This window comes from Trachurus japonicus, chromosome 3 (genome assembly GCF_045865225.1).
Source record: "Trachurus japonicus isolate A0001 chromosome 3, Traja_1.0".
NCBI classification, from domain to species: Eukaryota; Metazoa; Chordata; class Actinopteri; order Carangiformes; family Carangidae; genus Trachurus; species Trachurus japonicus.
In genome coordinates this window covers 31,783,016-31,806,738 of record NC_140909.1, presented here as the reverse complement: position 1 = coordinate 31,806,738, position 23,723 = coordinate 31,783,016, and the positions used below count along the sequence as shown (strand labels likewise).

The 23,723-nt window shown below is 43.2% G+C and overlaps 2 protein-coding genes across 8 annotated transcripts in view; one reads left to right on the top strand and one right to left on the bottom strand.

Annotated features, from left to right (window-relative positions):
* ppip5k1a (diphosphoinositol pentakisphosphate kinase 1a) overlaps positions 1-8,610 on the top strand; it is a 30,798-nt gene extending 22,188 nt beyond the window's left edge. For 3 of the 5 annotated variants that reach the window (XM_085770401.1, XM_085770394.1, XM_085770377.1), the window contains 3 exons: positions 5,130-5,267; positions 5,740-5,853; positions 6,119-8,610. In XM_085770401.1, the coding sequence (XP_085626527.1) occupies positions 5,130-5,267; positions 5,740-5,853; positions 6,119-6,732 (866 nt within the window). In that variant the 3' untranslated portion in view covers positions 6,733-8,610. Of the gene's footprint in view, positions 1-1,796; positions 1,857-2,603; positions 2,784-5,129; positions 5,268-5,739; positions 5,854-6,118 lie in introns of all 5 variants that reach the window. The other 2 variants (XM_085770368.1, XM_085770386.1) reach the window with 2 other exon arrangements.
* A 5,024-nt stretch (positions 8,611-13,634) lies between these two features.
* Positions 13,635-23,723, bottom strand: part of map1aa (microtubule-associated protein 1Aa) — a 49,111-nt gene continuing 39,022 nt past the window's right edge. For 2 of the 3 annotated variants that reach the window (XM_085770339.1, XM_085770355.1), the window contains 3 exons: positions 16,462-23,644; positions 16,122-16,348; positions 13,635-14,197 (listed from right to left, as the gene is read on the bottom strand). In XM_085770339.1, the coding sequence (XP_085626465.1) occupies positions 14,042-14,197; positions 16,122-16,348; positions 16,462-23,644 (7,566 nt within the window). In that variant the 3' untranslated portion in view covers positions 13,635-14,041. The remainder of the gene's footprint in view (positions 14,198-16,121; positions 16,349-16,461; positions 23,645-23,723) is intronic. The other variant, XM_085770347.1, reaches the window with a different exon arrangement.

Sequence of the window (23,723 nt, the reverse complement as noted above, 5' to 3'; positions counted from 1 at the left end):
TACCTCCCCAGCTCCAGCCTGGGTCTGACTTCAAGATGTTTGCTTCATTTCAGCATAGACAGTCCTCTCCCACTGCTTCATCACTGCTGTGACTCAGCCTATTTTTTAAATAAGCAACACTATTTTTTTTTAAACATTTGTCTGACTGAACACAGAATAAGTCTTTTTTTGGTTCTGCAGAGGAGAGCTGGGTCAGCATTGCAGTAATGAATGTGGACTTTGTGTTTCATGCACAATAGAACATTTTCCAAGGTGCATTAAAAAATAGAAATTTTACGTTTGTTGCACAAAGGGCAACGTTAATAGCTTCTGCTTTAAAATGTTTCTGATTCTTATCTGTTTGTTTTGTATTACTGTTACTATTGAAATACCTACATAACCAGGAGACTGAGGTCACAGGGCCAGTTGAAAAATCACTTCTCAAGGTCAACGATTGTTATGAAAATAAAACCCTGATTAAAATTTACTGTTGCACTGCCATTAAGTTTGGAGACTTGGAAGAGACAAAGGAGGTTGAGACCTGAAGCAGCAGAAACTGAGAGATTGTGATGTTCAATTGAGCCTAAGCTGCAATACTACCGTAAATCAAAAGATTTTCAACGCAACTTAGTAGTGTCTTTCTGTTAGATCAATACCCACTTTTGTTATATATGACACATGAACCCTGGCAGTCTCAGCAAACAGATTCATCATTCCCTTTTTAAACCTTTATAACTCCCTCCCTCCCCCAGTGTTGTCTTGGTCAGAAACAGCAGAGCAAGGTAAAGACTCACAACGGACCCGTGCACAGAGCCAAGGGTGGGAACCCTGTTTAACATCCTGCATACAGTTTGTAAATTGGTCACCATTACCTAATAATTCAGTTTTGTATGGTGGATAGATGGGTGTGTTTGTGTGCGTGTTGTGTGCATGTGTTGAGAGTAATTTACATGAAGCACAGCTGTCTCCATCATTGCAGAGGATGTTAACTGAGCTCATTGTTAAAACACCACCAACAGCATATGAATGTTTAACCCTTCTCCTGTTTCCTCTGACCTCTGCTTCATGACTCTCCCTCAGTCATGTTCACCTGTAATAATATTCTTCTTCTTTTTTTTTTAACAATGGCTGCCTGTATTAAGTTGATGAAAGGATGAAGGTGACTGAGCAAAGATCAGCTCTCTCTGACAAACTGGGGAAGGGTTAAAGCATCGCTCATCCCATCTCCTGTGTCTGTGATGAAAGAAACATTGGTCAGTTTTGTTTTAACTCATAAGCACGCACCTGCTTTTTCAATGTTTCCAGTACACAGACGTTGTTGTTCTGTGTGTTCACGATTTGAAAAGGGAAAAAAAAATATCATTAATGATGAAGTTTAACAACTGTTTGCGGCCTTGAGTGACAATTTTATTTTTTGAGATGAAAAGACATTCAGATCTTTTTTGTAGCAGCAGTTGTCTGTCCTCCTTCTCTCTCTGGGAAAAGAAAGGCTGGTGTAAATGCATTATGTAGATGAGTAGTGGTCAGTTAGCTTTTGTAAGTCTTCTCACATTTCATTTGAATTTTTCAGTGTGCGTATGAGGAGATTTGTCTTTTTTGGGGTATTTTTTGTTTTGAATTGGTGTGACAGCTGAAAGAGTTGATTCAGTGTTCACTGGGTGTTTTGGTGGTGTGTCTGTGGAAGTGGACTCGCGGCAGTCAGATGTCATTCAGTACACTTTTTGTGAACCCCACAAGATGAGCTCCTCTTGTTAAGATAATGCTTTGTCGGTATATTGTTGTCTTGTTATATATACTGTATATATCATCTGCCACAGGAACACAAGATGACACATCCGCCATAGCAGTGGCTCCACCTCTCTGGTGCACTGCGACAGGTACGACGGCCACGACTGATGCAGTTTTGTGTTGCACCGATTGTCCAGCTGCAGCTTTGTATACAGTGGCATAACACGATGACATCAGAGGTTCAGATTGTCAGTTAATGTGGACATGAGATTTATCTGCACACGACTTAGCTGCTTCTGTGGTGTTTTCTGTGGAGAGGTGGCTGGCTGCGAAACCGTCGTTCTCAATCTTGGGCCCTGCTGCTTCCTGTAAATGTCGTGTATCACACTTGCTCCTTTGTGAGTTGTCACTATGAATTGGATCCGTCTTATTCCGGATGGTCTGCAGACTTGTAAAGAGACATTGAGATGCTGCAGAGGAGCAACATGATGGTTTTTTTGTGCCCTGAGCTTTGCTGAAGTGCCACACTATTTTTTTCTTTATCGCAGAAATTGCTTGAGATGATTTGCTGCTTCTTCTGGTCTTTGGCTGTTTGGCAGCCAGGATAAAGCTGTTTGCTGCTTCTTTTGTTTCCAACAATGAGCCACCTACACATGCACACAACCACATAAAAACCCACACACATACACACACACACACACACACACACTCACTCTACACGCCTCCTCCCTCCTCTTTCCTCTCTGCCATATTCCTCCCTACTCTCCAAGCTCTATCATACCTCAGCCCGTCTCTCTCTTGCTAGCTTATATCCTATCATTTCATGTCTTTTGTACTGCTCCTCCTCTTCCTCCTCCACTGCTCTGTCCTTCCTCGCTCTCCCTCTTCTTCCTCAGAGCCCCTGGAGGAGCACCATGTGGCCCAGTTGTTGAGGCGTTTCTCCACCGACCTCAGCCTGGGCCGCCACCTCTCTCTGGACGGGGCGCTGGCCCACCACCTCCACCAGTGCTCCTACCACCTCCGCCTCTTCCGAAACTGGCTCATCTCCGGCCAGGAACCCCTAGAGTACCTCTACGGTCAGCCCCTGGCCCCGACCTCCATACCCCCAGCCTCACGCCCTGTCCAACCACTGCTCATGGTTTAGTTGGGACTGTGCTTGTTCTGTGGTTGACTCTCATGCTTTGCCTCTTGATGTCTCTGCATGCTTGCCTGTCTCTGTGGTTATGCAGATTGCAAGCTGGAGTGGTGTGAGCTGTTTTTGGACTTTTGGGACATTTATGTAGCTATAAGCAACTTGTATCCTCCCCCTCTGCAGTGGTGTCAGTTGCTTTTCCACCCTTTAGTCTGTTAACTCTTGTTTGTAGTTATTTTTCTTCTTTTGAAGGATCATAGATTGTATGAAATACATCAAAGTAGGGTTACAATTACCAATTATTCATTACATACAACCATGGCTGAATAATCCGACAGTTATTTTCTCATCTTATTGTTTGGTTGGTAAAATAACAGAAGATAAGGAAAGATCACTAACAGTTTGTCAGAGCCTGTCAAAGTCTGACCAATTGAGGTTACTGTCACAGAAGGAAGTAAACTAGTGAGTATTTACATTTGGACAGATATTATCAGTCACATCTTCTCAACAAATTGTTTCAGTGGTTAAAATCTTAGACTGTTCGGTCAAAAGTCTAAACCTGTCACTCGACTATGGTGGTATTTTATAAATACCAAAGATCAGAGCATTTCAGACAACATACAACAAACCATGGTTTCATTTTAAGAATCAAATTAAAGTAGATAAAAACCTACGGCTTTAAGTCAGACAAAGCATTGATTCCTGACAGATTTAAAGGTCAGACTTAAAAGGGCACATATTGATATTAATTAAATAGACAGTGAAATGCTAACACGCTTGATTTTCAGTTTCCCTGTTACTCAAGTTAAGATTGAGGCCCTATTAGATTTGACAGGAGGCATGATGATCATAGCGGACATCCAGTGATGTCTCGGGATCCTGCTCTGACTGCAGTTATCAAGGTCAACATCTGCCACAAAGCAGCGAAAAACTGTCCCGTTCCATACATACGGTAGTCTGGGTTGGACTTCAGACTTCAGTATTGTTTTGAGAGCAGACTGAAAAGTAGCTATGAGTATCAAGTATCCAGATATCAGAAGATTTTTCCTTTTTAAATTTGAAATTATTGTACAGCTGCACTGAGACGTTTTTTTGTGCAACTAAAACAAGAATGATCGCCTCGCCTTTGCGGAAACACTTTGAGGTATTGCTTTCACAAGGACTAAATGTTTTGCGTGGTCACTGTGACTTTGACATTTGACCACCAAAATCCAATCAGATCTTCCCGGAGTCGGAGCGAATGTTTGAAGCAGCTCCGTCAAGGCATTACGGAGATGTCTGCCAGAACAGAAAACCTGATGTCTGGCAAAAAGTACTCCCATGTATATGGACCCTATAAGCTTTTAAGCAGCATCAACATAATTGCACTTTGTGTCTTATTTGTAGCAGGAGATGACATGAATGCTTACATTAGGGTTGTCAAGAAGTCTCAGTTTAAAACAAATTTCCTGAAGAATTAAGCAGACGTCAGTATCATCACAAGCCATCACATCTGAGTGTGATACAGACAGACACTGGTTATAAAACTACATAACATTCAACTGCATTTGGAATCAGCTGCTGTGTTTGAGTTCAGTTTGAATGCAGTTTCCCTCCTTCCTGACCTTAACCAGCATGTGATTCCTGCCTGTTTGCTGTACACGTGACGTACTCGCAGCCAGAGCTGAACAACGCTGTAAAACATCCTCTGTGGGGGGTTTTAAACAGTCCAGGCAAGCTGCTGTCTGACGCTTTGTGATGGTGAACGGCTCTGGTGAAATGCAGCTTGGTTGTGAACTAACAGTGGATGAAGCTGATAACGTGTGTGGGACCTGAGCTGCGGTCTGGAACGCCCGGACCGCTGCGAGCTGCTGTTAGAGCTGCAGTCTGCTGTGACCGTGTGTGTAGGGCTCTGACGTGAAAGGAAGATGTTGTGTTTTCTTTTTCCTTTTTTCTTTTTTGTCCGAGATCTGCTTGCTTTTGCAAAATGGAGCCAGATGTTTTGGGGATGTGTAGACTTGTTAGCGTTTTGATATGGGTGTCATGTTGTCATGGCGTGGAGCATGGATTTTTGCAACTTGCCTGCGTGGAAACAAATTGTGGAGGCTGGCAGGAGTTGACAGCGGGTTAGGTCTCGTTCAGGAACAGGAGCAGGGTGTTTAGAGCGCCGTGTTGAGGTGTAGTTAATGGGTGGCATTGGTGCGGTGGCGTCAGGTGTCAGCTGAAGTGGTTCTGCCTGCTCCTCTTCGGACTCCCTGGTCTAACAGAAGGCTGATGTGCCTGCGGGCGTCGTGTCTCTCCTCTGCCACAGGCTTCGAAGGCTGCTCCATGGTGCCGTCCATCTATCCCCTGGAAACGCTGCACAACTCGCTGTCCCTAAAACAGGTCAACGAGTTCCTCACCGGAGTGTGCGAGAGTGCAGGGGACCCACACACCAGGACTACCAGAGGTAAGGAGAAAAACAAACAAACCCTGATTTCATGTGATCTTTTGTATTTTTTTTTTTTATTGTGAAGAAAAACGCAACAGACAACACAGTGAACATGAAAAAAAACACGACAGACAACACAGTGAACATGCATTGATGGCTTACATTGATGTGTACATAAAATGTGAAATAAGGTGTGTGTGTGTGTGTGTGTGTAGGTCAGTTATATTATATAAATGGTGATCATAATAATGATGAAAAGGAAAATTGGTCACAAAAGAAAACCTTGGTCATAATAACAGTATTAGAATAAATAATAATAATAATAATAATAATAATAATAATATAAAAATAAATAAATAATAACAGTTGTGACAGCAAATAACCACAAAACAAAATGAACAAACAAACAAACCATAAAAATAATATGTGATCATTTGTAAACATCTGTAGTGTCCTCACTTTACCTGTGCTCTTGTTTTTATCCCTGCAGCTCTGTCGGCCATGTTTGACACACACAACCAGCCGTCAGTGGACTCATACATCCCTCAGAGAGTCCTCTCTTCTTCCATCTCTCTCAGATCTCGCTCTGACAGACCTCCTTGGTGTGAGTATCGCAGCAGTTTCCCAAGATTTGACGTTTCTAGGTTGGCCTCCCTCGGCTGTCTCCGTTTCAGGCTTCTGTAGATTATTTATGGCTGACAAGGCGTCCGTTACAGCTCGTTTCAAAATGAGCTCACAGTTTAGTCTGTTCCTGCTGTCCATACTGTAGCAGAAGTAACACACTCCTTTTCTTTTCTTCTTTATACTGTTCATTTATCTTTTCCTGTCCTCTTACATCGCTCCAATGGGTTTGTTTTCTGTGTATGCAGACAGCAGCGGTCCATCCAGCACAGTGTCCAGCGCTGGGCCGTCGTCCCCCACTACAGCCGACACTTCCCCACGCTTCAGTTTCAGCGACAAGATCTCCCTCACCCCTCAAAGCAGTGAAGAAACTCACTCCTCCCAAAACATTTCCACTCAGCCATCGTCTGCCCTCGGGTCACAAGGCCTGGATCCAGCTTGCCCCGTTTCCAACCCCACTGAAGTCCCTCTGACTCCAAACAACTCACCAGAGGAAGACGACGTCACTGGCCCCCCGCTTGATAACCCTGAACACATGCAGGAGGGGCCAGAAGTCGCCTCTGCTGTCGTGGATCTTCCCATTTCAGATCCCGGTCTGAGGCCGCCCTGTTCTGCGTTAGCCGAGCTGGCTCTGGGTCGGATGGAGGGCTACTGCCTCCCCGGCTCTCTGCCCGTGCTGCTGGAGCTCAGAGAGAGCAGCAGCGAGGCCGGCTCCAGCTCCCAGACTCCCCAGTCCCCCGAGGGACCCGACGAGTTCTTCGATACCCAGGAGTCCTTAGAGTTATGGATGGACAGTCCAGAAAGCCTTCCTCATCCTGACACGCCTCTGGAGGTGGGAGGGACTCAGACAGCAGAGCCGTAGGATGACGATGTGGTGGAAACTACAGAACAGCTCAGTCAGAAACTACTGTGGTTATACCTGGCAATACTTCACAGGCACCATCATCCTTGTTGTCCTCCTTGTCACAGACAGTGAGGCATTGTACTGAGCTACAGCCAACCAGCCCTCCTCCCCCTCCTCCCCATCCTCCAGCTTGTTGACTATGTGTTGAGTAATTACAGGCAGCTGATCCTCACTCTAGGCCCTGCGTTGGAGAATCATATGATGGTGCCGTATGTGCAGTTTGTTGCCTTTGAAATAGCACACTGGTGACACACCGGTGGCACCACTGAGCCTCCTCTGACGGTCTACTGGTTCTGTCCATCTGTCTGTTGTGATGAAACCAGCTTCTAGTTGTAAGGTGAAGGTTTGTTGTTAAGTTTAAATTCAGCAGCTCTCTTGTTACTGTCGCTTGCACACTGCTGCACAAGCCCTTTCCTTAAAGCTGCATTAATCAATATTTGGGGCAGAAAATCTCCAAAACAATCTGAGAGACCCACGGCCCTCACACTATTACCACCTTATGAAATCCTTAACAGACTCTGGACAAAAATATCATGCAATGATGTTTGTGTCCACATGATGAATGTAAGTCCAATATTTACTCTTCTTTTGCCTCTAAATTGGTTATCCCACCTATACATCTGAGAAATATAATATAAATAATAATAATAAAGAAATATAAATAATAAAATATAATTTAGCTGCTGGATGTTTGGTGCAGTTCAGCAGCTAATCACTAACATTGTCTGTTCAAGTCAGGTAGTGCACAGTGGAGAAACCAGTAGAGCTAAAAGATGCTATATAGTTGGAGTTTGTGACGTTTCTGTTTGGGTTTTCATATGATCAGTTGATTCATTACAACCTTAAAGATATTGATTAATAGAACTTTGACTAATTGTACAGTCTGCCTCCTCTGTCTTGCCTTCAGCCCTTACTCTTTGTCCGCCTTTGTATTACCAATATTCATATCATCTGTCACAATGAAGTGACGGGTATCGGGGCATGTTTTCTGGCACCGGGATAGCGGCACCTTATCATCGCTATAAGCAAAAGCTTTCCTGGTTTCAATGTTTCTTACAGGATATAGTGATGTAAAGACCCGCCACTTTTTATGCGAAGCACAGGATCTGACTCGCAGCGCACAACAGAGGAACAGAAAATACAATCAGCGGCTCCTCTGTTCTCGATCATGTGCCGGAGTCTATCCTGCGCTGAGCTTCTGTGGCGCTACATGTTCAGTACCTGCATTGGTGATTTAAGAAAATGAATGCTAAAAGAATAACAGCAGCTAAATCTTAATTGCTGCCGTTAAAATGTTCAAGTTTAAAATGTAAGTAATCTCCAGGTCAAACCGTGTGTGCACTGCTTACTGCCAAAGTCCTTAAGCCTCATTGAAGATTTAATATAATCAATAGGAAAAAAATAGAGAAAATATTTATTTTGAAATTGCATCTTGAAAAGAAATGTCTGGTATTTTTAATAGCCACACATTAGATATTTAATTGTACCATAGCTAATGTATATTTTTTTGTAAAATCACCTCAAGATGTGGGAGAAATCTGAAAGCTAATCTCATTTTATCACTGAACAAACGGGAGGGACATTTTACATTCAGTGTACTTTTATTGTGGCAAGCATTAATGTAGCAGGTGTGTATGTGTCTGTATAGGGAGGGGGGTACACACATGCTTGAAAAACAATTCAGGTAGATGAGTACACTGATGTGCAATTCTGTGTGTAATCAGTGGGATTTCATGTTACATTGTGTTACGTTGCGATGCATTGTAGAGGTGCAAAACACAACTGTGAGTTGGTGAAACTCTGACCTGTTGTCCTGTCTGTGTGTACAGATAAAAACATGACACCAGTCTTATTGTGTGTCGTCTTCTTGGGCTCATTCTGTCGTGTTGTTTATGTAAAGTGTCACCTCACCTTAATTAAATCTCGTCTCTGGAAGTGTTGGTTTTATTTGTCCAAATGCTGGTGCTGAAAACACTCATTGATTGTTAAAGGTTTGTATTGATCCCACAACAGCTGTAATTCATGTCATTGCACCGTTTACCTCTCCAAAGGTTTAATGGTACACCCACCAAGTGATGTCACAGTGTCGTGGAGCACACCTGTACATCACCGTAACAACGTGAGATGCTTCAGCCAGCAGAGGACAGCAAAGACGGGATTTACAGGGAGTGGGTATATGAATGTTACACCTTAATTTACTAGAACTGCACTTTTAAATTTTACTGTATTGGATCGAATTCAGATCTCTCTTCTATTTGTATATTAGGACTTAGGTTATATATATATATATATATATATATATATATATATATCGCTCCAATATATATATATATATATATATATATACTATATGGTTGCCCATAAAGTTGTAAGAATTTTGTTTTCAGGCACATTCCTCTTTTTATTATTATTATAAAGGTTAATTGTGGTTTAATTTTTTACTTTTCGCAGCGATATGTTTGGAAGTGATTGATCAATAAAGTTTTGAGAAGATATACACCCAACACTAACAAGAATAAATGACATTGTCACAATCATTTCATGAGAAGAGGTACAAATTAAAACATTTCATTCCAACTTTATGGGCAACCGTGTATAAGGATTTTTTTTTTCTCCATTACTGTATGTGTCAAGTTGATACTTTCAGAAATGGATCTCAAAACCTGGACAGAACAAACCAACACTACTGTTTACCATATGACTAGATACCACCAGCTGATAAAATATCCTCTTGTAATTTGAGTGACCCTTTGAAAACAGCTCATAGGTGTTAGTAATCTAATACAGACGGCAGCCACTCTCTCCTGACTATGTGCCTCTCACATATGACTGATATATAATAGAACTACGTATATAAGACAATGCTTTCTTCTCACCTGTGCTGGCTGTGTGTGAGCTCTAAAGCTGTACCAAGCATCACAAATCCTAGGGGGAGAAATGTCTGTCTTGAAAGATCTAATAAAACAAACATAAAAACACAGCCAAAGGGTTACATGTGAAGAAGAGGCAGGGAACCGGCGCGTTTACGGGAGTCAAACGGGGTGTATTTCTCCCTGATGATGCTCAGACCGCAGCAGGTAAATTAGTCAGGACGGTGTTTTCTGCTGAGTAAATCTGTCAGAGGTAAATGGGTCCAGACACCTGGAGTCAGCAGTATCACAGTGTGTGTGCTGTCACTGTGAAGGTCAGTGCTGTGCACAGAGAGTGATGCTCAGGCTGAGCTGTGGGGGGAAAGGTGAGATTTTATGAGTTCATGATGAATGGGACATCTGAATGTGCAATCTGACCACCAGTAACTGTTATACAGATGTAAGGAAATATGTGCAGGAGCAGTAGGCTACGGATCATTTTTAATTCTACTTTCATACTAAAATGTGCTATCAAATACTAAGTTATTTATTTTGAAAAAGTCCCTCCCCTCCTGTCATTGGCCCTCTTCAGGGGTGCAGATCCGATGTCCGGACTGGGGGGGACACAAAAGTGATCACACACATCAATTGTTTAGATATAACGATATTATTACTAATACTAATGCAATAATAATCAACGGCCAGGTAGACATTTTTCAGTAGATGGATACCAACAAAATATTGAAAGCTGTTAGCATGCGTGTTGGCTTCTTGTCTGCAGTAACTCCCTATCTGGGCTGCTCGCATGCAGTAGTCAGGTTCCCCCAGATTGTAGTGATATTATACCATTCAATGAATTGTTATATCTTTGGGTACAGAAAGTCATGATGCCCAAAAAATGTACCTCGCCATTAGGTTTACACTTTTGAGTGAAGTATCAACTACAGGATGGATCAAAGGCAATCATTAAGGAAGAACGTTAGCTTGTAAGCCTCTACAGAACAAACACCTCCTCTGGTCATACATAGACAAACTGAGGATGGTTTGTGTCACTGCAGATGGTTATCAGCTACAGTAAAAGGGCGTCACTGGTCTGGAACCAGTTGCTAGAAACCACTACAGCTATGTGGAGCTAAAAACTTACAGCAGCGAGAATGAAAATGTACATGTGATGTAATGATACAAAATGACAAGAAGAGGGAGACATTTTTCTTTCAGTAAATGATGTTTTTATTGGTCTTCACCACACTTCCCCCCTTTTTAACAATAAACCTGTTTTCTATTTTACCTTTAAGCATTTAAAGAGAGATAAAGAGAATATTGCACTTAAAACAGGAGATGAAAGTAGAACCATGAAGCAGAAAGTAGGAAAAAAGAAACTATCACAAGGCTTTCTTTACAGCACAGCACAGGCCAGGTTACATGTGCCTCTTCAGGACCAGACAGCTTAGCTTCTTGAATATACATCTTTTAAAATAGCATTTTTATGTTAAGTCAGTTTTTCTTCAGCTATTACAATACAGGAGAATTCAAAAGGTACACATGCACAAACAAGCAGGGCTCACTGGAAACCAACAGTCTCTATGATGATGTTTAATGGCAGACAAGTCTGAATGCCACAGATATTTTCTTTTTTTTTCTTTTTTTTCTTTTTTCTTTTTGCACAATACGAAAATGCAGCAGCTATGTGTGCGTTCGTGTTGTGTGTGTGTGAGTTTGTGTTGCATGTGTGTGTGTGTGTGTGTGTGTGTGTATATTAAGCTTTGTCTGGAAAAAAGTGTGAATAATAAGTCCTCTACAGATAGAAATGTATTGACGTGAGGGACCCAGGTCCCTCACGTCTGGCAGTCTGGGTTTTGTGAGTATTGATAGTGTTGTTATTATTATTAGCCTTTACATTGATGCAATATTTAAGAGGAATGCAGATTACACTGTCATTGACTGACTGGGCAGTACGGTGGGTTAACCCTGTTTTATCAAAGAAGCTGTTAATGTTAATTATGTTTTTGATTAAGCAGGAATTAGGAACCTTCATTCAACATCAGTCTCAGCTCAGTGTGGCAGACTCACACACACACTGATGACGTTGGAATCTGCAGACACAAATCATTGTGTTTATAAAACAGTTTTCTGTCGCTTAAACGGAGAAACTGTTTTGGTTTTAATCTGCACACAAAATGTTCTCCCCCTGCAGAGTTGGGATGCGTAGCAGGCCACATTTTGGGTGTTGCTGCGTGTGTGTGACAGATGAGTCAGATGTACCACATGATGCACAGTAACCAAGGCAACCAGGAGATGAAAGTCCTCCACGGAGAACTTAAAGGTAATCTGCATCTTCACATTCAAATCAGCTGGAGCCCCTGAGGTTGGGGCTCCGCTCCCTGCAGCCCTCTGCTCCTTTTAGTAAAGAGTCATCGCCTTTATGTTCAGGCATCTGTTTTACATGCATCTCTAAATTAGTTGCGGAAATAAAATATCCAGAGGAATGTCTGGATTTTTCTTGTGGATCATAAAATGGCAACCTGGATGAGCTTCGTTGGTCCTGGAATTTGTTTGATAATTGGTTTTGTTCCTGGTTAAAATCTAGTAAGTTACTGAAAACCTATGAAAATATAAAGTCATCAATATCAAATTAAAACACATCTATGTGTAATATTAAGTTAATAAAGTGTTACTTAAAAATATCCAAAGCTGATTAAACGACACACTTTAAAAACATGATGCACGTTGAGGTGATTGTGGCTAAAAAGAAACTTGCAAACTCAATGTTTATCACAATAATTAAAATAAATTAGAAAAAAATAATAGCACAGGTTTCAGTGCAAATACTGTAATTACACATTTTATGTTTTCGAAATTTTATGAATGGCAAAAACTGCTTTAGGTTTCACACACTGGTTTCTCTTTGTGCTTCTTCGAGTGGCAGCTCTGGGAAATCTAAAACACAACGGCTGAAATACTGAGTTGGTGTTTTGAAAAGTGCCATTTTACGCTCAATATGTACAACCCCCGACCTTTTGTGCCCTAAAACCTCACAACAACAACAACAGAGGAAACCAGCTGGACTGAGCCTCTGCCACGGAGCCATGAATGTACCGCACACCTTACATTTTTACAACAAACACAATTTTCTTTTCCCTCTTAGCGCAGCAGGACAGAAAGGCACATGTGGGTGACAGTCTAACCACCAATCGAACCAGCCCACATCCTCTTACACCAGGCAAGCACAATCTCTCTTCGCAACCACATGTTCCTATTGTTGAGGTGGAATACATTCTTCGTTCTTTAACACAGCTTTTGTATAAAGACCTTTTAGACACAACGACTTACGGTATATGAGGTTTTCTACTTTTGTTTTACTAATGAGCGTTGGACACAGATTGTTCTGTTGGTAAAGATTAAAAACAGGTAGAATCCAGAGAGCAGGATGATGATCTGCCTACATCTCTCCTAATGATCCCCTGCCACGATATGCCGACTGGAAATACACTGAAAAATACATCAAAGACTACAGAAACAATTATAGAGAGAACTTATTCATCAAATTCACTGTAAGAAATAACAGCTACTGAGAAATTCGGACTCTTAACGATTGATTTTCACTTTGAAAGAACTGTAGAAATACGGTATCATATTTCACTACAATACGGTCGTCCCTATGCCACAGCAAATATACTTGAAAGACATTGAGAGGGATCTACTTGTCTATCTCACTATGTCAGTAGGAGGCACAAAGTTCACCACTGGGACTGTTGTTTTAGAAGAGAGACAGAAAGGGAAACTAGAGGAAAATAAAGTGAAACTGATCACAGTCAACAATTTTCTACCAGAAAAATGTTTGCAATTGATCAGCTGTGGCATGACAGGCTTGATTCTCATTGGATACAGTGGAGCAAAATCATTTTGTACTTTGCTTTAAGGTGTGCCAACTTGTGCTTCGATTTAAGCCAATTAGAAGATGAGCAATCAAGCATCAAATGACAATTTACAAATCATGCTTCTTCTCATCTCTTTTCTGTTTTTTTTTTGTTCTTAGTTGCAATACAATGGGAATGTTGTCTTGGCTAATTAACAAAGACACTATTGTTTTGTTCAGAGGGGCTGAGAAAAAGATAAAAGACGGAAACTGTTCTTCCTTTTATGTGACTGAACTATAATAATAATTACAATTATAATGTAGTGGAGGAAAAACAGTTGTCAGAAAATTACCTTTGTAATACAAATGGTGATAGCCACAATAAGCTTATAAATGAATAAAAATCTAGAAAAAATAGACAGTTACCCAGACCTGTCTTTGCTTTCTGCCAAAAGGGTTGCAGAAAGCAAGGACAGGTTTGTATATCAGGCTATAGAGAAGAGCAATTAAAAACAGATCTACACTGGGGGAGACCAGGTGGAGGAAGGAGGAAACAAGGATCTTAAAACTCAATCTTGCAGGCAGGGAAAGACTCGTCCTGCATGACGACGGTGCTGCTGGAGGCCAGGACCATGATGTTGAGCTCCTGCTGCCTCTCATGTGTCTGCTGGTACCAGTCGCGGGTCACCTCTGTGTCGTGGGTTGGGATCAGCGTCACCTGAGAGGGAGAGAAGAGATCAGGGAGTGTGAGGGAGTGCAGGGAAGGTGGAAGTTTGTGAAGCTATTCAAGGCCAATATAAGACGTCACCAGTGAGAGTTTAAAACACCCAGAGGAATATTGTCTATAGTCATTTTAGTACAATAGCAAACAAAAGCCTATCCTGTCTAAGTCAGCTGAGGTGTCACATAAGCTTCAGTTAACGTCAACTGTGGTATTTGTTCCCCATCACTTCTCTTATCTTTTAATGGTCAATATAAACAGGAGAAATGACTACAGGGAGAAAACCATTTCAAGACAGCAAGTAGATGAAAAATGTACTTGCACACTCTCAAATTTTAGGGGCAACCCCCCCCCCCCCCTCCCCATTTAGGGGCAGTCTGGAACCCTGTGCTATAACTGATAAGATTGTTTCACATTTTTCATTTGGAAAAGTTGGTCTGCAGTAGTTCAGATTCTACTGTTCAATACAAGTAAATCAGAAGTAATCAGGGGTATCATTTTTCACTCAGACCTTGACAGGAAAGTAATTCTCACATCTACCTACATCCCTGGGGGAAACTGCAAATACAAGACTTTGCCCACTTGGTTCAGAGGAAGGGGGCTTGTTGTTCTGATGGAAACACAGCACAGCCTAAACATCTGTCCAGGTATTTATAATTATAATGCACAAGTATATTTTAGATTTAGTGAACCCAATGTCTCTTGGGCTTAATAGCTTGTTTTGCCTGCTTGTCCTGACTATCTTGAATCAGGCAATGTAGCTATCTGATTCACAACTGTCTAGTGTCAGGTCTGCTTTTAAAATAAACGGCCAAACAGTGCAGTGGTAATGTCCAAAATATCTCCGACCGTTTATTTTTTACCACTGTTTATTATCTGCGTTCAGTGGTGTGTCATAAGGATTGGTAACACTTTACTTGAATAGGTATTCATAAGATTGACATAACACTGTCATGACATAACAGCTGTCATAAACATCAATGAATACTTATGACATCTGTCGGTAAGTGTCATTCGGTAAGTTATGTCACTTTTAATGCAAAGTTGACATTGTTTGAGATGTTTTTGTTCTGACAACTTGACATAAAGACAATTTAAACTGTCATAGCAGACCTAATTGCCAAACTTTAAAAATTATGTCAAGTTCTCATAACAAGGACATCTCAAATAATGTCAACTTTGCATCAAAAGTGACATAACTTACCGAATGGCACTTAACGATAGCTGTCATAAGTATTCATTGATATTTATGACAGATGTCATGTCATGGTTAGTTTTATGTCAATCTTATAAATACGTAAAGTGTTACCGGATTCCAGTCATGTACCATAGATATTTGATTGTTTTTTGAGTGTTTGTTGTGGTTGAAAATATTGCCCCCATCGTTTAGCGTTGTCGCTATCGTTAGCGCCATCTAGCCATGGTGTAACTCTGGTTTGCCTGCATCAATTTTAGTCACGTTTTTTGCTCCCCCCAACACTGGGTGACCATCAGGACAACGATTTAGGGGTCAAAAATGACCGGAATTCTCCTCTAAGTTTGCACTTGAGTCTGTTGATGTCTGTGAGAACAGCTATAGCAACTCTTTACTTTATGGTACATGAGTAACATGATTTGTAGGAAAAGTGAGTGAGCTGAATAAGTCAGCTTGGCATGGGGCAGTGTGTGAGAGAAAGTCATTGTGTTTGATATTTTGGAGCAGCAGCTCAAAATAAATTGTGCTCTTTATGTGTGACCAGAGATAAAAAAGCAAATAAAAGATGAAACCTTTAATCACTTCACATTTTTGCAACTTTTGCCATGTAAAAGTAGTCTATTTAAAACCTGGAGATACACATAAATGTGATTATTTTACAATGAAATGTACAATAATATACAAATTAACCTTTGTGTTGAGGTTAAGTAGATCTGGAAAAATTACCTGCAGGTTTGATCCCCACTGAGCTTTCCCATCCAACAGTGCATCAAGGACTCCTCGGCTTGGCTCACCGCTTGCTGCATCATTTCCGCTTACCACGTAGTATGCAGAGCGAATGCGCTTGAAAAACTCTTGGTCCACGTTCTTGGCACTACAGTGATTAGGAATGTAGGCCAGGTCCACATAAATAGGGAGGCCTGGAGCAGCTGCAGAGCCAGACTTCTGTGAACCTGAAGGGGGGACGAGGAGACTGTCACCACATGCAAAGATATTCATCTTACAAATCTCTTTTGTAGTGTTAACTGGTATCTGCAAAGCCTTGATTTTAGTATATTCCTCTTACCTGAACTGCTCTTGACACCATTAGTCAGCCCTTTCCCAGGGTTGTAGCTTGACCGGGAAATATCATCGTCTTTGGAGCCTTGTCCATCTGACAGACGAGACATACGTGAGCTCTTGTCTGCCTCCTTTTTCTTCAGTGAGGCACTGCGAGGAGACGATGTCTGCTTGATAGGCATGGGAGATCTTTTGCGCCTAGCTGGGGATGATGACTTTGTTTTCCCTGAGGCTTTCTTCAGGCCCTTCGCTTTTGGCTCTTTTTTAATTGAGCCATTTTCCAAGGAGTTGGGATCCACCATGCAAACATCTGGACGTGGGGGATGAGGGTGGGGGTCCATGATGGGTGCAGGAGGAGGATCATGGCTTCTCCTGGAGGAGTTGTGACTGCCTCCTCCTGTGGCAGATAATTTATCAACAGGCATGTATTCTGCATCCTCATCTGAGTCCATATTGCCTTCGCCGGTGACCGAGGGATATTCCTCAGTGCCTGGAGGCGCATCGGAGTCTGACTGAGAACCAAGAGACTCACTGACGGAGGTGGGGGGTGTGTCCTCTGTGGCCAGACCCAGCCCTGCCGACATGCCCCCAGCCTGGTGCACAAAGCTGCTATCTCTGCTCTGAGAGTGGTGATGATGAGGTTGTTTGTGAGCCCTTCTCTTGACTGATAGCTCATGGTCCACGCCCTCCTGCGATTGGTCACTTCTGTGTTCATCATCATCCTCATCGCTGGATAAGTGCCGCATAGAGGGGTTGATGAAGGAAGGTGAGAGGTCTTCTTTGCGCGGTCTATACTCAGAAGAAGAATATCCTGGAGATGTGCGACTGGTATAAGACGAGGTGGCCCCCATGGCCGCATCAGCAGCAAAGTCTTGGTCACTGTCGTCGTCATCATCTTGCTCTCCTTGGCTGCACTCTTCTGCATAGAACGGTGAACGGAAGGGCTTGTCCGTTGAAGAGAGAGAAAGTGGACGGGCTGGGTGCTCTGGCTCCATCTCACACTCCTCTTCAAATTCATCATCATGACGATAATGAGGAGGGGAGTCTCCAGGCACCATCCCCATCTGGGGCTTTGGTATCTCCCACTCATAGGAGCCCCTGTAAGCTGCTGCTCCCTCCCTGGACTCTACCTTGGCTGGGCCTGAAGCTGTACCACTGGCTGCTGCTCCAGCAGGGAGGGTCGAGCTTGCGCTGACCTCTGTGGGGCCGTTGGCTGTATCTGGCTTGCTGGCCTGGAGAGGTGAGGGCATGTAGGAGCCAAGAACATCAGGGAGTACACCACCTGTCTTCTCAGTGGCAACAGGAGCAACAGGCTTGTCAGAAAATGAGAGACTACCTGCCAAGCCACTGGAAGGTGATCTCTTAGTCATCTCACGCATGTAAGCCTCCTCGTCTTCCTCCTCACTGCTGTCACTCTCCTCAAAGTAATGCTTTCCTTCTATGTCTGGGCGTGGTGAGGAAGTGATACCAAACAGAGCAGCACTGGCTGCCTCTTTGTCCTTGGAGAGTTCTGCTTGAGAGAATGGTCCCGCTAAGGCCCCAAACCCAACGGCTGAGTCCAGTTTGGACCCTTCAGACCATTCAGGCTTATAGAAACAGTCAGATTGTGGACCTTTATCTGTCATTGCACCTAATGAGGTTGTATGCCCTTTCTTGTCTTCAGCAAAACCAGTTGATGAGAGTGAGGGGAATGCTTTGACCTCTTCAAATGGACTGAGTGGTGAGAAACGTGCTAAACTTGAGCTGGACTCAGCTGTGGTTGTAGTGGTGATTTGTTTTTCAGACACTTCCAGATAGTCATCTTTGGCGCCAGCAGAGCTGGAGAAGGGTGAGTCCATGACCAGCGAGTGTTCCTCTTTAAAGGAGGAGTACTCAAAGAGAGGCTCAGCAGAGGCAGGCGTCTCCAGTTCCTCTCCAAACTGACGGCTGGTGGAGAGTGAGCCTGAGGTGGAGGAGGAGTAGCTATAAGCTGAAGAGGAAGAGTACCCAGGGCCAGCTGTGGTTGTGTATTGAAAGCTTGTGTCCAGTGACTTCTTACTCAGAAGGTCTGGTGTCTTCTGTTTCTCAAAATCAGGATCAGCTTTGTCATTCTGGTAATAACTGTCTGATTGTATAGTGAAATCCTCTTTCCCTGTGTCTGAGGTTTGATGTGATAAAAATGAGTCTTTCTCACCACTTCCATATGAGTATTCAAACCCTGAGGAGTAGCCAGAGAAACCTGTAGCCCCTAAATCCATTGGCTTTCCACTGAAGGGTGAAGAGTCAATCTTCGGTTCATCTACTGCTTTTGTTAGTGAGCTGGAGCTGCTTTCTTTTGTACTAGGCTTCCCTTGACTGTTGTAGCCATATCCAGCCATAGAAACCATAAATTCAGGCCGATTTGAGCCAAACATTTCGCTGATTGGACTTTTTACTTCTTTTTCAGACTTATCTTTGGCACCTTTCTCCATATCAGAATCAATAGCACCCTCATCCTCTTCTTCCTCCTCCTCCTCTTCCTCCTCCTCCTCCTCTTCGTCGTCATCCTCATCAACTACTTCATCATCGTCATAGTCCTCCTCATCCCTTGCTGTTAGTTTTCTCATGTCAATCTCCAAACATGCTCCTTTCTCACTGAAGCTTGTAGCAGGAGGTTTGTCCACATCAAAAGCTGCCAGTGAAGAGTATGCCTGAAACTTAATGCTGTCAGATGGTCCTTTGAAAGAGAGAGGCTCTTTGTCTGATAAAGAAGTGGACAATGCCTCAGGTCTGTCAGACAGTTTTCGCATGTCAACCTCCAAACACGCTCCTTTCTCGCTGAAGCTTGTAGCAACAGGTTTGTCCACATCAAAAGCTGCCAGTGAAGAGTATGCCTGAGACTTTGTGCTGTCAGTTGGTCCTTTGAAAGAGAGAGTGTCTTTGTCTGATAAAGAAGTGGACAATGCTTCAGGTCTGTCAGACACTGAAGGGAACCGGCTATCTGTGCTGTATTCAAGTATCTCCTTTTCTTTGACCTCTTTTTCAAATGGGGGTGTAGCAGAAGTGGTCTTGGAGTCAAGCCACGACAGGGTGGAAGACTCTTTTCCATAAGAGGTACTAAATCCCTCTTTCTCTGACATCTTGTCCGTGGTTTTTCCTGGGGAGGGGGGCTCATGTTTCTGCAGATCCACTTCACTCTTTGCAATGTCCTTCTCCGTCTTATCTAAGGACTCTTGATGATATGAATCAGAGTCCACTGAGCTTGTTTTGCTGTCATAATCGTCACCATAAGAGAATGTTTTGCCATGTACATAGGGTGTGTCTTGTCTGATATACAAGGCCTTTTCTTTGCTCTCTTTCTCTGGGAAATTAGAAAGACTAAAGTGAACACTTTTTTCTGCTTCAGTTTTCTCTGTGCTGTCATCTTTTGTGTCTACTTCGCTTTGATCTGTTGATAAGGGCTTCGTCACTGCTCCACTGCCAAACTCCACATCTTTTTCATCTTCATCTTCATCCTCATCATCATCTTCATCTGAGTACATCACTTGAGGTGTTGGTTTCACCTCTGTGGTAAAAGACACCTGTGTCTTCTCTGGTCCCTTGACTTCTGTTTCTTTAATTGCAGATTTTGACTCAAAGGTGAAGTCGTCATCCAAAAAGCAACCTTCTTTTGCCTCCATCAGTTTGGCCTTAACAGTGGGCTGTAAGTCCTTTTTGGCAAAATAGTCTTCTTCTTCTTCCTCTTCTTCTTCTTCTTCTTCGTTGTCTTCCTCAGATTCCTCAGACACTTCAGATGCTTCAAATGCTGTCTTGTCACCTGGTAGACCAATGAAGGAGGTATTATCTGAAATGGTGACAGATTTTTCCATTTTCTGGAGGTCAGCTTTAGCATTGGTCACTTCTTCCTCTTTGTCTTCTGTCTTAAATGGTTTATCTTCTGTTGGAGAGTAGCCACTGCTTGTAGGCACAGACTGTGTGGGTGAGGCTAGTCTCATAGTGCTGTCATCTGGACTTACACATCTTTCCTCACTCTCTTGCCTGGAGTGCGACTCTAACCCGGGAGAGAAAGATGGAGGGGGTGAAAGAGGCTTTAAATCACCACCAGACTTAAATCCCTCTGGGCTAAAGAGAGCCTGGTTTTCTTTGACAGCCTGTGTGGGAGTGTGCTGCATAGTAGAAAAGGGAGGGGGTGAAAAGGTGTCGAAGGGAGATTTCTCCTTTTCCTGGAGCATTTTGGAGGCTGCTTGTTCGTAACTCTCTTGGAGTTTACCCAGAGGGATGTCAACATTCGGGGTCTGGTCCTCATCTTCATCTTCCTCATCATCTTCTTCTTCGTGGACTAATTTGGTCTTTGTGTCACTCTCCATTTCAGGAATTTGGGGTTGGTACTCATCAGAAGAAGGAGACTTGAAACACTTGTCATCTTCCAGAGAGGAGGTGGGTGAGATGGTTCCTGCTGAGTGGAGATAATCCTTCCCATGTGCCACCTCTGCACGCAGGGGGACACTGTTGATGGTGTCAAGCAGGAGAGAGTGTCTCCCAGCTTCCTCAGTCTGAGGTGCTGTAACTGAGGCAATCGACTGGTCTTCAGCTACAGATGTGGCAAAGGATGACAGTTTGTCATATTCTGTGATGGATGTTGCTGAGGAGATGTGCTCTTCCTCTGCAAGAGGAGCAGCAATGATGGCAGGATAAGGTGCAAGCTCAGGCTCATGACCTCCCACGAATGCTTTGGGTTTGACATCTGCAACATTAGACACAGTGGAGCTTTTCATCTCTTTGATACCATGCATGGAATCAAAGGTACCAGGCACATCAGGAACAGAGATGTCATAGGTTCCCACATCATAGCGCAGCTGAGGGATCCTGTCCTCTGTTTCCTCATGGATTTCCTCATCAGAGATGGTCTGTTCAGTCTCAGAGTACCCAGGAATGGTCTCATCTTGGATGAAAGAGAACTGCTCTGAGGCAGATGCTACTACAGCTTGCCCAGAAATGGCTGTGGAAGGTTTTGGTTCAGTTGGCTTGGTGTCCCACTCTTTTCCACTTTTTTCCTTTTTCATCTCCTCTGTTTTGTATTTCAGGACCTCATCATCTTCTGTTCCTTCTAGCTCGGCTTTTTCAATTACATCGCCCTCCTCCTCTGAGCTGTCGCTCTTCTTTGATCTGTATTTTATGTCTTCCTTCATAGGGTATTTGTCATATTTCTCCATTTTCTCTTCTTCATACTTTTTGTCAAAGCCATCAGCTACATCCTTTTTAGTTGCTGCAGCCTGTTCTGTTGCACCCCTGTCTATGTTGTCCTCTTCCTGTTTGGAAGGAGATTGTGGTGAGGCAGATTTTATCTCAGTGGCTGAGAATGTAACTTTTTCAAGAGGAGAAACCAAGGAAGAAGCTTTGGTATCTGTATATGCTGAATGCCCAGATAACACATCATTCTGGATAGATTCAGGCTTGACTTTGGACAGCTCTTCTTGTTTTAGAGCCTCAAAGTCCTCAGTAAGGTCCTCAGGGGAGGATACAATGGACCTGTCAGCCAGAGCTGCTGCTGCAACCTCTTCAGAGATATTCTTTGGAAGTGGCATTTTCTCATTTGCTGCCTCTTTGACTGCTTTATTTTTGTCAGCCTTCGGCTTAGCCTGTGTCTTGGCCTTGTGCAGAGTTTTTCTCACCTCTGGAGTAAGTGGCTTCAGGTCGGGTTTGGTGATTTTTCTCAGCTCAGGTTTACTTGAGTCTTTCTTTTTATCCTCTTTACCTTTGCTTTCTTTTTTTTCTTCTTTTCTTATGTTTTCATCTTTCTTTATTTTCTCTTTCTTTATTTCTTTCTTCTCTTTGTCTTTCTTTTCATCCATCTTGGATGCCTTTTCTTGCTTGACAGTTTTTTCCTTGGATATTTTCTTTTTCTCTGTCTTATTTGCCACAGGGGCCACCTCACTGTTTTTCTGTTGTTTAGTGGCTTTTAGACTTTCACTTTTGAGCTTTTTCACTTCTTTCTTTTCGACTTTATTTTCTTTATTGATGTCACTTTTGGACTGTTCCTCCTGTCCACCAGCTTCTTTCTTGGTTGTTTTAGAGTGTGGTTTGGGGGAGGATTTGAGACTCTCTTTGCTGTCAGTTCTTGATCTCATTTTAGTCTGTTTGATGATGGGAGGTGGTGCACCAGATGATATGTCTTTTTGGGTAGCCACTGGGTATCGCAGATAGTCCAGGTGTTTCAGTTTTTCAAGGCCCTCGAAGATTTTATTCTGGGGTGCATTTCCAGGGAACAGCACCCTGACTATCTTTTCTGAAGGTCGATGAGGAATCCAAACAATGAGAGCAGTCACTGATGTCAAATAGGGAACAGATATTTCTCCTTCTTTTCCATTAGGCATTGTAATGCCAGTCTTGGCTTTGCTGTTTCCAGCCCATTTCTGCATTAGAAACTGCATCTCTTTGCTTTCTTTAACAGGGTTTAAGACATACATGTCTAACTTTCCCACACCGAGTTTGTGGAACAATGTGATAGGTTCAATGGTATTGCTAACTACCCTGTGAAGAGGCTCTGGAGTGATCCCAAGCTTGTTGAGGTACTGCAATGTAAGAGATGCTTCCTCAATGCTTCGCTTCACTTTCAGTGTGGACTCTGGCGTCCGAAGCTTCTCAGGGACGTTGAAGAACACAATCCCAAGCTCAGGAGAGATCAGGTTCTTCATCCAGTCGCCGTTGCTGCTGGAGCCAGATCCTTGGTTACGCTCTTCCTCTTGCTCAGCAATCTTTCTCTGGAACAACCCATTGATACCAGGAAGGTTATCAGCCCCAATATGGGTAAGCAGAACAGAGTCGATCCTGTCCAGGTGGCGAACGAGCTTCCAAAAGCATGCCTTCCTATCAGACCCCCCGTCCACCAGAATGTTGAAGCCATTGACAGCAAACAAAGCAGAGTCTCCCCTACCTCCAGGGAAGATGTAGCAGCAGGGTTTGGACAGCTTCAGAAAACCTCCAGAGGTTGGGGGCTCCAGAAGATCAAAGGGTGATGGCACATCCACTGTCTCTGAGACATACTCGGTGAACTCTGTGACTCCGTCCATGTCTGGCAGGTGAGGTTCAGGGTTCAAACGGTATTCCAGAAGATTTTGACGTGGCTGCTGCTCCTGGCTTTGGCCTAGGGAGCTCCAGCCCCCCTCTCCCTGACAGAAAACTGTAAGCCTGGACGGCTGCTCTGGAGAGGCTCTGGAGAGGACTTCAGTTATCTGGGAATGCAGTAAAAGAGGAAAAGGTGAGGCAGCACTTTAAAATGAATGTGCTGTGATCCATACACATCCACTGTAA